The sequence below is a fragment of the Schistocerca serialis genome, chromosome 3 (assembly GCF_023864345.2).
Source record: "Schistocerca serialis cubense isolate TAMUIC-IGC-003099 chromosome 3, iqSchSeri2.2, whole genome shotgun sequence".
Lineage (NCBI taxonomy): Eukaryota > Metazoa > Arthropoda > Insecta > Orthoptera > Acrididae > Schistocerca > Schistocerca serialis.
In genome coordinates this window covers 313,524,042-313,541,582 of record NC_064640.1, presented here as the reverse complement: position 1 = coordinate 313,541,582, position 17,541 = coordinate 313,524,042, and the positions used below count along the sequence as shown (strand labels likewise).

At 37.9% G+C, this 17,541-nt stretch overlaps 1 protein-coding gene across 2 annotated transcripts in view; it reads left to right on the top strand.

The window, feature by feature from the left end:
• The first annotated feature begins 6,749 nt into the window (after positions 1–6,749).
• LOC126470123 (cysteine protease ATG4C) overlaps positions 6,750–17,541 on the top strand; it is an 81,201-nt gene continuing 70,409 nt past the window's right edge. Inside the window, exons 1-2 of one of the 2 annotated variants that reach the window (XM_050097738.1) lie at positions 6,963–7,096; positions 14,793–15,010. Coding sequence is in view for 1 of the 2 variants with exons in the window: in XM_050097736.1 (XP_049953693.1) it covers positions 6,928–7,096 (169 nt within the window). In the remaining variant the exon portion in view is untranslated. Of the gene's footprint in view, positions 7,097–14,792; positions 15,011–17,541 lie in introns of both variants that reach the window. The other variant, XM_050097736.1, reaches the window with a different exon arrangement.

The window sequence follows — 17,541 nt, the reverse complement described above, 5'->3', positions numbered from 1 at the left end:
ATTAATTAATATAATCCATTAAGAGGTTCAACATAAATCGATTTACCCAAAAACACTTAAAACCTAAAACCTCTTTGTTCATGTTAAAAATAATGATAAAAGTTTTTGTTGTCAATAAAAACTACTTTATATCCTGTAAAGAAACATACACAAAGAATTAGTAAATATAAAAATTTTGGACCGAAAATCGACCAAAAACTTACAAAATGAAAGTTTCCACTTGAGATCGACCATATTCCAAAAACTGGGCCAATATTAATCTGTGAATCAATGCTTATTCATCTGATGATAAACCTCAAGTATACCCATTTAAAATAACTAAATACAAACAAGATTAGCATTTCAACCTATTATGTTTGAAACACAAAAATATTTCACTTTATTCCATCAATAAAAGATTTATCCAAACTTGTTTCAAACCAAATCACAGAAACACAAGGATGCAAAATTTATTTGTAATATGTGTTTACTGCTCTTTACTACCAAAAAAATTAGATATTCACATTCCAAATTGTTCAATTAATAAACCATTATAAGTTTAATTGCCAGTTAAAAATTCATATATATATATATATATATATATATATATATATATTGAATATTCAACATACAATGAAAGTTCCATTCGTTATTTATGCTGAGTTTTTAAATTTTTGCTTTTTAAAAACATAACCATTCATCTGATCCAGAAAAAAACAAATATAATGAAATATAAAAAAACATGATCTATGTGGTAATTATTATTAAATTAAATATATCAATGGACATTATAAAAATCCAGTTGGATATTGAGAACGAAAGTGACATAAAAAGTTATCGAATGTATGAAAGACAAACTTGAAGAAATATGAAAAATGTATCCTAAAACTGAAGGAATGAAACTGCTAATAAATGATGCACAATCAAGACATAATAAATCAAAATCACGTCATTATGTCAATTTCATTATTCACAAAATAACAAAACAGTTCATCATCATGAATAGTTAACTGGAAAATATATTAATCCAACATGTAATAGCTGTAATTTATAACAAAAACAGCCACATTCTGTACCTATTTGTTTATATAATTTGACAAGGTACGATTCTAATTTATTCATTAAAGGATTTGGTTATGGTAAAAAAGAAATAGATTTATTACTACATAATGTAGATAGATTCGTTAATTTTGGTAAAAAAAGAAAATTTGATAATAAGATTTATTGATGCATTTAAATTTGTCCTCAAATCTCGGTAAAGTTTCGCCAAATTTAATAAAAGAATCAAATGACTAACACTAAAATTTTTGCTAAATTAGTTAATTTAGTAATTATGAAAAGAATTTCACCTTATTTCTTAATATGAAATTTTTTAATAAAGTGAAAAAAATTTCTCATTTTACTGAGTTTTTCCATTTTCTTATCCATCCATATAGCCAAGAACAAAGAGATGAAAATGAGGGTATGATTTAAACATTTGTATCTATATTTTATGCTTGAAATTCTGCTATTTTCCTTTGAAATAATTAGAACATATTTGAAAAATCATTGGAAAAACTTCGAAAACATTATAAATTAATGGTAAAATTACTTAAAAAATTATGTAGTGTTTCAAAAAAAAACAAGAAAAAACCATTGCAATTCTTGAAAAAATGACAATCGAGTTTATTCGTTATTAAAATCATATTTTTGGCAGAATCTTGTTTCTTGTTTGAGATTTCGTGATATTTTCATAGTTTTTCCATTATTGATAAAATATTTACAACTTGCACTAAGTTGCACTTGAAGTGACACAATATATCTACTAGCATTAAATGTGAAATGTAATATAGACAATTGCATCTTCTTTAAATGTAAAGTGCAATACTTAAGAGACATGTATGCACATGGCAGCAAACTGACTCCTGCAAATATTGACACTATTAAAAACCATCTTGCTCCTATCGATGCCAAGCAATCACATTCTGTATTGAGACACATAAATTAGTATTGGAAGTTTCACCCTCATGCAGCTTCCATCAGTGAACCACTGGACAAGTTTTTGCGAGAAGGTAATAAATGAACTGGATTAATGAATGCCAATGTGCATTTACCAAAATAAAACAATGTTTTCTTGACACCAAATATTTTATTACATGTGATCTGAGCAAAGTGCTCACAGTTGATGCTTCAGATTACGATGTAGGCACCATTTGTAACACCAGCATCATGGTTTTCAAGTACCAATACTGTTTGCTTCAAAAACTCTGACAGTGGAACAAAGAAACTGCTGTCAGATCGAGAAAGAGACTTTCGCTATTCTATTCGCAGCCTAGACACTTCATGATTGCATTTATGGACGTATATTCATCCTCTCCACAGACCTCAATATATAGACCGCACAATACTGTACCTACATGGATAGCTCAACGTTTGCAGCGCTGGGCTCTTCTTCTGTTGACTTACGACTACAAAATTATAAGTATTTTCTTTCATGACTGCCAGCAGGACAAAACAAAAAGTTTGACTCGCTACCTTATGTTTGTTTATCAGTAGTAATCAAGACACTATGGAAAATTTTCCAGTAACCTCTAATGTAATTAGCGAATGTGTGCCTAAAAATACTGTTTTGTCTAAGATCAAACAGTATTCCAAATGGAGTGATGTAATGATAAGAAGTTGCTTAAATAACCAGAGATTAAATTTTATTGCAATATGAGGCATGCACTTGCAGTGTACAAAGGTGTCGTTCTGGTGCATACAGAATCAAGCAAGGCACGAGTCGTTATTCCTGTGGTGCGTAAATATAAGGTATTGCAAATGCTACATCAGTGCCAGCAGACATTGTTCATACCTAACACATTGCCAGGGAGCACTGCTACTGGAAGAATATTGAAAAAGACATTGAAATTATGATGGCTAAAAGCTGTTTATGTCAGGAATATCAGACATCTCCCTGTGGACAGCACTGTGTGTTCATAGGCATCAGAAGCCAGGTCATGTCTGCATACTGACTTTCTTGGACGGTTTCCCAAAACCTACTAGCATATCCTCATCACTGCTTTATCTAAATTTCTGTTTGTGATGTAGATGCCATAAATATCTTCAATGAAGACTATTCAGGTTTTGTCAAAGGTCTTCTCTGTGGAAGGACCACCACAATCTGTTGTCACTGATAATGGCACAAAATTTTCTTCTTAGGAATATAAGCAGGTTTGTGAAACCAACATTTCACATTCACACTTCAGGACTGCACCTTTTCGTCCTGAGCCAGTGGACCCACTGAAAGATTTATACGAACTTTTAAGTCATAAGTCACATGTGACATAGCTTGTTCAACAATACAATAAAGACAGTGCTTTATTGATCTTCTTATTTCAGTGCAGAGTGACTCTACAGTAGAGAAACTCCATGGAACGCCACATTGGATATTAATGTCAATTTTAAAGCCACTCATGCATCCTCATGCTGAGTCTCGACAACAGTTGAAACAAAAAGCATTTTAGCTGACTGATCTAGTATTCATTTCAATGTCCAAGTGTCAGAAAAAAATGAGTACCAGACATAGTCATAGAGCAGCTTGGCAATTATGTGTTTAAGGCTAAATATTCACATGAAACCGTAGCAAAGCAATCGAATCAGGCCACACTGCCCATGTATGGATATAGGCAAAACTCCTAGGCTGTTTACTTTTACAGAATCAAAAGACTTACATGCAGTCAGATTTCTCAGGGACCTTCCTACACAGCTGGCAGCTGCCTCTGCCTGCACCTCCAGCAGTGGGCCCCAACTGCTACCAAACTGCAATGATTCCAAATCGTGATGTGCCATAAACACTCAAATAGTTATAAACCAGCAGTCAGACAGTTCACTTCCATACCTGCAGTTAGCTTAGTACAGTCCTCAGAAGACTACTCTCCAATTTAGGAGTTGCTGTTTACAGAGAACTGTGACCAGTAACAGAATGTCTGCAAACATTACTATCAGTGATACTTAGAAAATTATAGACTTCCAAAAGACAGCAAAGTTATTAACACAAGGAGGAGGAGATTAGTGTACAACATCCCATTGATGACGAGTTCGTTAGATATGAAGCACAAGCTCGGATTAGGGAAGGTTGGAGAAGTAAAGTGGCGATGCCCTTTCGAAGAAACCATCCCGGCATTTGTCTTAAGCGATTTAGGGAAATAACAGAAAACCCAGATCAGGATGTCCAGACACATCTTTGAACTGTCATCCTCCTGAATGTAAGTCCAGTGTGCTAACCACTGCACTACCCCACACGGTAGTTATTAAGATATAATCGTATTGAGTATAGGACATCATGTGCCAGTGCCATGCATCAAGATTTAGATTTAGATTTAGAATCAGACTGTACCAAATCTGAGTACCGTTTTGTAACACACTCCTAATAAATGTTATTTACTATTGCTTATTTATTACAACATATTTTTTATAGTGCTGCCCTTTCAAACAAGGTTTATTTACAAGTGTGCAAATGAACCACCATTAGGTAATCATAGCAGGCAAGCAGTTTTTTGCTATCACGGATGTTAATGCTGAATTAAAAGTATCATTCAGTTATCACATGTTCAACAATATGAAAATCATTTACTTTTTATTCATAATATATTTTGAAATTTATAACAAATATTTTAGTTTTAGTTACAGTAAATCATAGTGAACTGTTTGTGTTATTAGTTGTTTCTTTAACATTTATGATGTATTGGGAAATAAACTACTGGAGAACTTACATGATTGTTTTTCGTTAACACATGGCTAATTTTCAAGTAATTCATCAGATTTGGTCTATTTACCAAACTTTTTGTGGTCTAGAAACACAGCTTACATTTACATAAATCTTTGTCACTTTTCTCAAAATATTTCCATACTTTACATGATGTCTTTCGTGGCATGATTTTAACTTAGCGCGTATTTAGACACAATCGTTTGGAAAGTAGACACAACAATAAGGCTTGGTTACAGGTGAAAGTCTGAATGGCTCATGGGGGGAGGAGAGCAGAGGAAGATGACGTGGTCGCAGTGTGGTGAGGGGTCTTGAAAGGGGGAATGGTTACTTATTTCCCTCCAGTTTGACAAATTGTAGGTCCATGCAGCTGCTACTTATCAGAAGCTATGACATAAATTACGACAGAAGTAACAAGGTTTGGTGAAAGTACATCATAGAGACATTCATATTCATACACACTTGTTACGCTATTCATTTCTGAATTTGACACACACAGCACAAGACTTTGCCTCATTACTTAGGAGCTCCTGCTGTTAGGTCACCGATGTTTGCCACAATTGTAAGAGAAACACAGTCAACATGAAATGTTCTGACTTATGCTGACATTACACGATGAGTACTAGGGACAAGAGGACTTGTTTGTGTAATAATGTGTGTTAGAGAGACAATGCTACTTTATTCTTTCTTCCTTGTTTAGTTTCCAAACTGCAAAAACTGAAATAATTAATTGTAAAGTTAATCACTTATGTAAAAACTATTTAATGTAAAAGAAATATTGGTGTATCCCTAACCAATTACCAAAAATAATTACGATTAATAGATGAATAGCCCATATGTAGTATCAGCACCTGATTTTACCCTTTCTCTTCTTATAGCACCATACAACAAAAATCTAACACTGGATTGTACACACACATACACGACAGTTACCTACAGTCAATAGATACGCTCAGTATACAACTCACTCACAGCAGCAGGAAATCGAAACATTGTGCACAGAGACAGAAGACCCTTTCAATTTATGCAGCTGAAGCAAAATCTTCAGTTTCCAGCTAACAATGCCACATGATTCTTTCTTCCTTGTAGCAGTTTCCGAATACTTGTTACCAAGTGAGAGAGCGCAGTGGTTAAGACACTGGGCTCACATTCAGATGACACTGTTTCTCATTCCCATTCAGTCGTCCAGATTTACATTTTCTGTGGTTAAAGCAAACATCGATATGCTTCCATTAATCAGGACAAGGCCAACTTCCTACCCCAATATGAGCTTCTGCTCCATTCGTAATTACTTTATCGTCGACGGGACGTTAAACTCCAACCGTCCTTCCTCATTACAATGTACCGAGCGAGGTGGTGTAGTGGTTAGCACACTGGACTCCAATTCGGGAGAACGACGGTTCAATTCCGCGTTCGGCCATCCGGATTTAGGTTTTCCGTGATTTCCCTAAATCGCTTCAGGCGAATGCTGGGATGGTTCCTTTGAAAGGGCATGGCCGACTTCCTTCCCCATCCTTCCCTAATGCGATGAGATCGATGACCTCACAGTTTGGTCTCTTGCCCCAAATCAACCCAACCCAACACCTCATTACAATACTAGTAGGACAAAAACGAGTGGGGCTCTAAAGTTAAATTTTATTTGACACAGAATGCTTGATTTTGATTATTATTCTGTTTCACATAGTAAGTAAATTCTTCTACATTTGTTATTAGCAGTGTATTTTCTTATTAGCAAATGATTTGTTTCCTAAGGAAGCTGTGAGATTAAAAATATCTGGTGTGCAAATACTTTTTATATGCACTATATGTCAAGAATTGCATTTCATTTTGCTCCAAACTTCATAAAATTTTATTATTCAGCCCCAAAGATGGAATTATGACTACTGTACCCTTGGCTAATTCTTTTATTTTACTGAGGCGAGAGACGCGTCACAGTTGGCCATGAATGCGTGCGCCTTCGAATCAATAAAATCCTTTATGTTCGTAAAAGAGGCGCTTCTGGGAATTCAACATCTTTGCCAAATTAAGTTCTTTGCAAATCCCATTAGTTTTGTTTATGTAGGAAGGGCGTGTTGTGGTAGGCTGGAAATGTCATTGAAGGCAGTGGGCAATATTGTGTCAATATGCTGCTGTTGAATTTCACAAAAAAGATAAATTCTCAATTCAGATACATAATGGAGTTACTGTTCCTATTTTTGATGCCGTTGTAATTTATTGTAATTATGAATACGGATTATTTCACGAGAAGTAAACGTTTGTTGTCTGGTATTAGGGAGGATGGACGGATTACATTTCCGCAGGCGAGAGGTGCCGAGGAAGACAATGAGCTGGCAGAAGGTGAAGGCAAAGTTAAAACAAAGTTGCTTGCTATGTGGTACAACATGAAATATGGTAAGATGCAGTTACATTTATTTACGTCTGTGCTTCCATATGCGAGTTTTTGTCAGAAGATGTATTGTAAAGACGAATTGTTAACTTTTTAACCATTGATATATGCCGGTAAGCTGATGAGGAAACGTTAATGACAGAATGAGGATAGACTAACAGACATTCGTTCTGTTAGGTGATTCTTCCCTTTGTTTTCGTGAAGTTGCTTCTACCACAGAACTGACGAAGTAAAACAGCTATTGCTTACTGTGGCTTGCTTGTGACCAATGGTTAAAACTCGATACTGGTATTCGTGAAGAGCAGTGTCGACATCTCTGTCTGGCTAGACTGGTTTAGATTTGTGTGTTCCGATGAGATGATTACCGGGACGGTTCCTGCAACAATGGCATAATGTAGTTCTTCCTCCACCCTTGTCCAGTCAATACTAGTCTCATAATTAATTCTTCGATATGTATTTTAATTCCTTCGGACGTTATTAGATGCTTGGGAGGTAAAATTATGTATGGTGTTGATTGCATTGCAGTATTCTGTCCTTTTTGTATGTGTCGTGTGGTTCCATATGGGTAATAGTGTCATTTCAACGCAGAAAAGTAACGTTTTCAACCTGACAATCTTGGATTTCTTTCAAATTTGGTGCGTCCAATCATCTAGGATAAGAGATGCAAAACTACCAGTTTGTTGAGATGTATAGCAGTTGTGAAGAAAGTTACAGGTGTGCAAAGTTTGGAACTTGTGTGAATTTTGCATGCGTATGCCTCAGCATAAATGTCTAGAACCCTGGTTCCAATTGAGATACAGCAGTGGAACTTGTATGATTGAAAAGCTAATGAGTAATGCTTTACATTGATATGCAACATGGCGGGATTCTAAGAATTTGTCACATTCAAGGTCATTGACCTTTACATTTGACCTTGAATATCGCAAAACACCCCACTGTATATTATATTGCTCAAATGTGCTACTATAAACGTGGTAAAATCGAAGTGGCACACCAAATGCACCATGCCCAAAAATTTATTTTCAAAGCATCAATGCCCTATCAAAATGCAGATGATAGCACATAAAAACTGTATTTAAAAAATACAGTTCATAGGTAATGTTACCCAAAAGTATGGTTTAAATTATAGTAGCATTATGAACCATTTACGGTGTAGTGTCAATGAAAGGGCGATAAAAAGTGGTTACATCTCGTTTCACAAGTCTCCAATTAAATGGTTAATGGCAAAAAACAAACTGCCTTTCGTTTAGTTGCAAAGACCGAACATACCTTCATGTATCTATAAATGTTTGATGCTCACCAAATCTGTTGCAGAGTGTGGCAGAGTGACAGTGAATGAATGCCCTTCCAGTTGATGTCACTGGATCAAGTATTGTGTGAATGTCACATCTGACAACACAATTTTGACTGTTACGGCAGGAAACAGAAATCATGGAGGTGGTCCATGTGGATCCAAGAAGCTGGCCCATACTTCTTCTGTTTCTCCATAAGTTTGTAAGACATGCATCAGTCACACCAATGATTGTCATACATACAGACAGCAGATCTGTGTATGTAGGTGAACAGTATTTCTTTCCACATAGCAATCAGTGACTCGTTCCTGCTCAGTAAACAAGCAGAATATGCTTTTGTTTTTGCTATAACTGTAATTATTATTACACAATGATGAAACTTATGAGTACCTGAGTACCTGCAGCTGTATTCTTGAAACATTTCTGCAGCTTGGCGATGTCTTAATGATGATGGGAAACTGATGTATATTTGAAGACACATGAAGGAATATTTTCTTTGCACCACTGAAACAACTACCATGGTGTCAAAATGTGGTTTTGATGAGGTTGCTCAAGGCTGACAAGTATGGCTAATATCTTTACAGCCCCTGCAACACCACCACAAGGTCCTTTACCATTTAAAAAAGAAAAAAAAATCTTTCTGATGGTGGGACAGATTCTTGAAATTCTCTCTGTTTCTGTATTGGCAGCACATCCATCCGAAAAGTAATAAACGTGCTTTCACGTTGGAAAATGGTTGGAAAATGACATTTTAAGAAATTGATGAGATTGTTGTGGAAAGAAACCTCACTCTCTCTCTCTCTCTCTCTCTCTCTCTTTTCTCTTTATCATGCTGAAGATAACCAAATATTTCCACATATGACATGTGGTATATTTCATTATTATTTATGTGTCTGTAGTAAGCTACAAGTGGGTGAATTGTAACCTGTGGCTTATTCCTAAGAAATCCCTACACTTCATCCTGATTGATGGAGTAATTCTCTACAAAATCACAAACAACTAGATATTGATTTGCTCTGAGTTGTTCTTCAGTGATTTTAAAGAACTGTGACTGCTGCTGGGTGATACACGAGTGTGGTAGCAGCTGTTGTAAATTCAGTGCAAACACCTCAACTAAATAATCTTTTGGTTTTGTTATAGTCTCTAGAACTTCATATTTTTGTCAATGCAGTTCATACTAAACAATTCAAATGCTTATTTGGTTAGTCTTGACAAACTTGGGCAATAGGGACATGCACCTAATAAACATGCTAGTAGTGCAGGATTGCCTGTAATTAAATGCTACACAGTGCTTTTGTGAAAATTTTGGTGTAACACACACAAAGAAATAGCATGGGTCCCGTTGGAATAGGCAAGAAACAGTACTTTGCAGCAAATAACAACATTTTGAGAATCCAATATTTACATTTGGGTATTTATCTTTAAAATAAGCATACAATTCCATAAGTATGTGCAATTGTGGCTGCCTCTGTTTTTTTTCCCCACAGGCACAGTATTTTCTTCTTGGCATCATTTGGCTCATATTGTGATCGCAGTAAAAATCATGTACATGTTGAAATATATCTCCCCCCCTCTGCCTCCCTCCCTCCACCCACCTCTCTGCCTCCCTCCGCCCCCCTTCTACCTCCCCCCCTCCCCCCCTCTCTCTCCCCACTCCCCCCTCTCTCCCCCACTTCCCCCCTCTCTCCCCCACTTCCCCCCTCTCTCCCCCACTTCCCCCCTCTCTCCCCCACTTCCCCCTTCTCTCCCCCACTTCCCCCCTCTCTCCCCCACTTCCCCCCTCTCTCCCCCACTTCCCCCCCTCTCTCCCAACTTCCCCCCTCTCTCCCCCACTTCCCCCCTCTCTCCCCCACTTCCCCCCTCTCTCCCCCACTTCCCCCCTCTCTCCCCCACTTCCCCCCACTTCCCCCCTCTCTCCCCCACTTCCCCCCTCTCTCCCCCACTTCCCCCCTCTCTCCCCCACTTCCCCCCTCCCACTCCCCCCTCTCCCCCCTCCCCCTCTCTCTCCCCCTCCCCCTCTCTCTCCCCCTCCCCTCTCTCTCCCCCTCCCCCTCTCTCTCCCCCTCCCCCTCTCTCTCACCCTCCCCCTCTCTCTCACCCTCCCCCTCTCTCTCACCCTCCCCCTCTCTCTCCCCTCCCCCTCTCTCTCCCCTCCCCCTCTCTCTCCCCCTCCCCCTCTCTCCCCCTCCCCCCTCCCCCCTCTCCCCCTCCCCCCTCTCCCCCTCCCCCCTCTCTTTCCCCTCCCCCCTCTCTTTCCCCTCCCCCTTCTCTCCCCCCCTGCCCCCTCTCTCTCCCCCTCCCCCCTCTCTCTCCCCCTGCCTGGCTTTGGCTTTGGTATTGCTAATATATGTCCTGTATTGGATATAGGTCTGCCTTTTATGAGAAACACTGTTTCATCTTGTTACTCAAACACGTTTCGACAAGGAAGCATCCGATTCCACCCATCTGCTTTGACGCCATGACGTAAGGGTGTTTTGGTGTGTGACATTATGGCGCAGAGTTTATAAGTTGGTTGTGTTCGTAGATGTTGTTGTGTTTGATGGCACCCTGTGTGTGTGAGGGGGGGCGTTTCTTCCCCCCCTCGTGTTGTAATGTTTTGTGTATTGAATGTGTTTCAATCTATGTAGGGATGTTTGGCTTTTGACTTTTTGAGGAGTTGTGGTTTTGGTTTTGTTTTTTGTAGGTGTTGGATTTTTCGTATCAGTAGTTATGGTTGACCAATATAGGTCAAGGGAAGTGTCAGATTCCTGTAGATTTTGTAATTGTTTTTTGTCATTTTGTGTGTTTTGGGATCATGGTGTTTTTTTTACTATTATATTTACCTTGCCCCCTCTCTAAAACCCCCAATTTCCCGTGGCTGTCCCATTAGTTTGATTGTATTTTTGGAGGGAGATGTTATTGTCTTACATATACGTAGTTTTAAGTTTGTTGCCGTGTGTACATACTGGCATCATAGGCGCCATATTGGAGATGCTCAGAATAGCCGTTTCCGCCATATTGATGACTTCATGGGTCAAAGCAGAGGGGTGGAATTGGACACTTCCATAATCCCGTGCCAGCGTCAGTGGGTTTTGTTTATTGAAAATGTGGTTTTACATTATATGGTTTTGCAGGACAATCTATATAGTGTCCTGCACTGATAGCTCGTCATGTTTTGTTGTGACTGATCCCTCTTCTTTTGCGTTCTGAGGGCACTGCACACAAGATACGTTAATGTATGTGTTTGCCGTGCCCTCAGAATGCAAAAGGAGTATAATTCACAACAAAACATGACAAGCTATCATTGCAGAACACCATACAGATATAGTGTAAAATAACGTTTTTGATAAACAAAACCCACTGAGGATGACACAGACATGCCAAAACATGTTTGGCTAACAAGAAAAGTGTTTTTGCATAAAAGGCAGACCTGTATCCAATAATTTAACTGCAAACACAGAAAGAAAGGCAAGAGCTGCAGATCTTAAAGATGAATATGACATCCTGCTGCTCACTGTTCTGCTCTTTGTGCCAAGTAATCCAAAGTGGGAAATCCTTTTGTGGTTTTCCTTGTACCCCAGGTCTTTGGAAGTACTGTCAAAACTTCTATTTTGTTACATATACGTTCTGTATTGTGAAACTTATCTTTCAGTTGGGCTATGATTTCGAAATGTGGTGCTACAGAAGAATGCTGAAGATTAGATAGGTAGATCACATAACTAATGAGGAGGTGTTGAAGAGGATTGGGGAGAAGAGAAGTTTGTGGCACAACTTGACTAGAAGAAGGCGGTTGGTAGGACATGTTTTGAGGCATCAAGGGATCACAAATTTAGCATTGGAGGGCAGCGTGGAGGGTAAAAATCGTAGAGGGAGACCAAGAGATGAATACACTAAGCAGATTCAGAAGGATGTAGGTTGCAGTAGGTACTGGAGATGAAGAAGCTTGCACAGGATAGAGTAGCATGGAGAGCTGCATCAAACCAGTCTCAGGACTGAAGACCACAACAACAACAACATGATTTCTCTTTATCCAATTTTTCACACACTTATTTTTACAATTGTGGCACATAAGTATGCTCCAAAACTGAGGCAACCTTTTTCAACTTTTACTTTGGATACTTTTCCTCACAATGAAACCTCTTTTTCTTCACTGGAGATTCAACTAAAAACTGGAAGTTAATATTTAAAGAATCCAGATGTGATGCTCTTTCATCTTCACTTATCTTATCTGGAAGTACCTAGCACAGCTGAGGCAGCACATGTAGAGATTGATAGGTTTTGTGATACTTGATTTCTACATTTGCTGCAAATTTTTCCACTTAGCAATACATTTACCATCCACTGCTGAACGTTCCTCAGAATCTTCTGTACTCTTGTGTGCTCTTCTTCTTTAAATGGATTGCAGTGGGATAATTTTGAAGTGAAATACTGCTTCACAGCATGTGTACACAGCAGTTTGAGTAAACAGGCCACACGTATGAAACAGACTAATGATGACTGGTTACAGTAAAAGCTTCTCTAATTGACTGTTCACAATAAGAAATTTTCAGAATAATGGTGACTGCTATTGTCTGCTGTTCCAGAAAAGCTCTGATACATAGCTGCTTACTGTATTTGGTGAGCTATCTAGATATTTCCTGTTTTATAGTAGCATATTGGACCAATACTTTTTTCTTTTCATAAAAATTAAAGGTAGGGTCTTTTGAGATATTCATGGTCAAAGATTAATGCCAATGACCTTGAATGTAAAAATTCATAGAAACCTACCGTGTTGCAAATCAATGTAAAGCTCTACTCATTAGCTCGTCAATTATATAAGTTTCATTACTGTATCTGGATTACATCCAGAGTTATAGTCATTTATGTTGTGACAGATGCATTTAAATTTCACACAATGTGCAAACCTGCAACACTCTTCACAGCTGTCATAAACCTCTGCAAATTGGTAGTTTTCATCTCTTACCCGGGGACTGATGACAGATGTTAAGTCCCATAGTGCTTAGAGGATCATTTGCCTGTAAGGTCACTTACCTTGGGTAGAGAGAGAGAGGGAGTGGGGGGGGGGGGGGGGGGGAGTTGAATTGATGTTAATCTGGAATCAGTTATTGTGTAACTCTTAGTTAATTTCATGCAGCTTAAGTCATTATGAATTATCTAAGGAACTTTCCAGGTTCCTGTTTCATTGAGTGATGTAACACAGTGATGGTCACACTGGGAGGACTATAGTCCAGATTGCAGTACAGCTATCTTGTGTGCTCATCACTTGTTTATGTGACCATATCAGAATGTAGTATTACCTTTTTTTTTATGAATTGTGAAATAATATTCCTAGAAATGTGTCCAACACAGTTTCCAGGTTAATATGATGATGCCCCACCTTGACATCGTGGTTGTGGCGACCTCCAAAAAGGCACGCATAGACTTTTATTTATATGTGGGGGGGGGGGGGGGGGGTTGTAGAGATAGCAGGCCCCATTTCCCTCACTGTCCTATGGCTGTTGTAGTTATGCTTTATGTTCATACATAGTATATGCTCACTGATTGAATACTGAACTTTCTTTGGGTCCATTGAACCAATAGATATTTAATGTCAGAAGTGTCCCATGTGGTGATGACGTTGCATCATATGTGCACAAATAGAAAGAGAACAGAACACTGGTATTTTATGTCTGTATTATTCTTTGGTGTAGGTTGTGGTGACACACTAATCAGTATTGGAGCTTGAAGTCAACATTAGGTTGGAATACGACAGGACAGTTTGCTTATTAGCTGCCAAAGCAGTGTCTAAGGGTTCAATTAATCCCTGTCTCCTCTATTGAGAAGCGATAGATAGTGCCTGTGATCAACAAGAAAGTGATTAATTACTAATCCTAACACAAACTGGTAGAGTCCAACACAAAAGATGAAATGTGATTCAGCACTGGCTGCCCTAGTACTGCTGCACACCATACTTTTTGATTACTGTGTTGACAGTGGCCATATGCAAAACATTACTGACTTCACTTCTATCAATTCAGAACTTGGAGCTACATATTTATTATAGGATTAGGTGCATAAATGTGTGTTATTTAAAGTGTGCATCTCCCATTCATGATGATGCATTGTAACAAAAAGAACATAGCCAGCTGCTATATGTTATTTGATTCACCATATTGTACAGAGATTATCCATATGATTAACGGACAGGTGCTCATGAGATCTTAGATATTCATATAAATTGTACTTGTATATTATGTATTACATATAAGAGACTTCAAATTAATATTAATTACTCTCTTCTAAGGAGATATCAGAGATAAAGATTCATGGCTCTTAATATGCCTCATTGTTTATACTGTGTGCACTTTTTTTACTGTTCATTAAATTGTATGGTGAAATTTGGAACTTACTTAAGAGCTATGGATTAGTTAGTGCCCATTCCTGTTCTCAGTTCCAGCACTGAAAATAAGGATGTGTGTGTCAGTCAACATAAACCTCTTATGGCAACAGTTTCATCGCTGAAGAGTGTGAACTGCTCATGATTGTAGATGATGGTGTTGAATTGTAGCTCCATTTGTTGATACCTCACAAATCCACTGCCTTTTTACACATTGGTGACTGTTGATTAGAAAGGCAGTGGCAGCGTGAGGGATACAAGAAAATACTGTGGTAAGTGGTTAAGTTACTTTTAGAAAAGAACCAATGTCATCAGCATCATTTGCTGATGGAGAGTTGTGATAAGTTCCACTTCATGAGTGTGTGATAGTGGACAAGCACCCCATCCTTGAAATCTTAACAGATTGATCTGTAGCTTAGCTCAAGTCTATGTTATGTTGGAAGATGATGATTTGGTTGTGAATTGGTGATGCCAACAAATTTGAATGTGAAATAAAATTGTGGTAAAACACTGATCTTTAATATAGCCTAATATTTATGTTCATGCCATATTGAATGTAAAGGAGGTCCACTACGTTATTTTTACCACTGATATTGCTGACTGAAATCTGGCTCTCACATTAAACTAAATTACACGGTAAAGGGCTAAAGCATACCTACGGTGTTCCACGGTTCTTCCATTGTGTGTCTCATCCTCTTATTAATCTGGCACAGCACTCAATGATTATTTTGTCGTTTCTCATATGAAGAAACCATTATGTGTCAGCCATTTACAGGATGATGACATGACTTTTTAGATAAAAAATTTCTGAATAGCCAAAATGCAGACTTCCAGAACCAAGAGTTCTGTGAAGTCATCCATAATTTGGAAAAAATATGTTGCATTAAAGGGTGAATATGTAAAGGAATACTGCTGTTGTGCACAATAGTTCATAGCCTTCTGAATTTATACTATAATGTCCCTCTGATTATCTTCAAATGCTTCAGTTTTGTTTTCATTCTGATGGTAACTTCCTGTCTTATACGGCAATTCACATTTAAAAATATACTTCTTGTGTTGTTGGAAAAAACCGTTTGAGAATCTTGAAAAAAAAATCTCCTTAGAGAATTTCAGGAAGCAGTTTTCAAAGGAATCGGCCCCTCACATGGGGATCCTGAAGGGAATGTTTGACTAATAACAGCTGTTATCTAGATGTGTGACATGTCATTGTACTGTTGCTACATCTGTGGATGAGAAAGTGGAGATAATGTATGTTACACAGAAAATGTTATTTTACAGGCATGTTACACTATTTACGCAATTGCAAATGGATCATTTCTCATAATGTATTTTCTCCACTCGGCTATTTGATCTTGTGTTATTGGTTTTTTGCTGTACTTTAAATTCACCACAATTAGCGCAACTTCAAAACAAAACTTTCAGGTTCACTTGACCCTTCTTTATTGACTTTTATGCTGTGTCGAAATGTTTACAAATAACAATACTGGTATTCAAAATTGCTGAAAAGGATTCCTAATTTTATTTTTTTCCAATGATTTTTGCACCTCCCCCTCCTCCCCCCATCCTCAGAAGGTGATATCATCGTAGTTTTTGTAACTCTCAAGTAATGCAATGTCTAGAAATGCCACTATCTTTCCTTCATGGAAAGGTTTTCCTGCATTCCCTTGTGGTTCTTCTGCAGTTGTCATAAACTGTGAAATTTAAATAGAACTTGTCCCTTCTTAAATAAGACTTTCATTTGTGCACTTTCCTTAAACATCAGCGGTTATCATTCTTTGACTGATTTCTTGAAGCTTTCAGCTGACATTCTCTTATTTCCTGTATGATTGTGCAATTTTGGCCTTACGCCATTTTCAAGTATTTTATGGATGATTTTTTAGTAACAGATTATGTCATTTATGTCATTGCTCCTATGATATCGTACAGGAAATAAAGAGAATGGCAGCTGAAGGCTTCAAGAAATCACTCAAAAAATTCATTGCAGCTGCGGACCCTATCGCATTGAAAAAATTGTATCATTCTGTCTGTGCCAACTGCTGTATTCTGCTTTTTGTAAAGGCAATTAACCACAGTGCTAAAATAGCTTTCCAGGTGCACCTGTCAATTTTACCATTCATTCTTCAGTAAAATCTACTTATGAATATTTTTGGTGGATGTGGTACTAAACTGATTGTGTGATAAGTTTCACATCCATCCTCTTTCACTTTCTTTGGGAATATGTAGAGTTTGTGCAAAGATTTTTGAATTTTGGACAGAAGCCTGAATCTTCATGTCTTCTTCTTGCACCTTAGCCAAATTTGTTCTGCATCACTATTAAGTTTTTCTAAGTATTGTTTCCATCTCTTCACTGTTTTTGCTGCTTCCATTACTCATTTGCCTCCATGGGCTCCACAAAGTGATTGTTTCTGGGTGGTATGCAGCATCTGTATTACCATGTTTTTATTCTGCCTGTTATGTGTGGCTTCTGTTTTACTGCCTTTTTCAACCCTAATACTCCATTTGCTGCATTTACTATTCTTCCTCTAACACTATTCCTCTAGTTTTCCACATTGTGTAACTCCTCAAAGTGTCATTATTTCTTTTGTTGCATTTCACTCCAGGACATCAGAGTTTTTAACTTCTTTCACTGTGCAAGGTGACAATGTAGTTAAGGCAATGGACTCTAATTTGGGAGGACAATAATTCAGATCATCTTTCAGCCATCCAGATTTAGATTCCCTAAATTGCTGCAGGGAAATGTCAGGATGGTTGTTTCGAAAAGCAGGCAGCATGATTTCCTTGGATGCTATCCAGATCCAAGCTT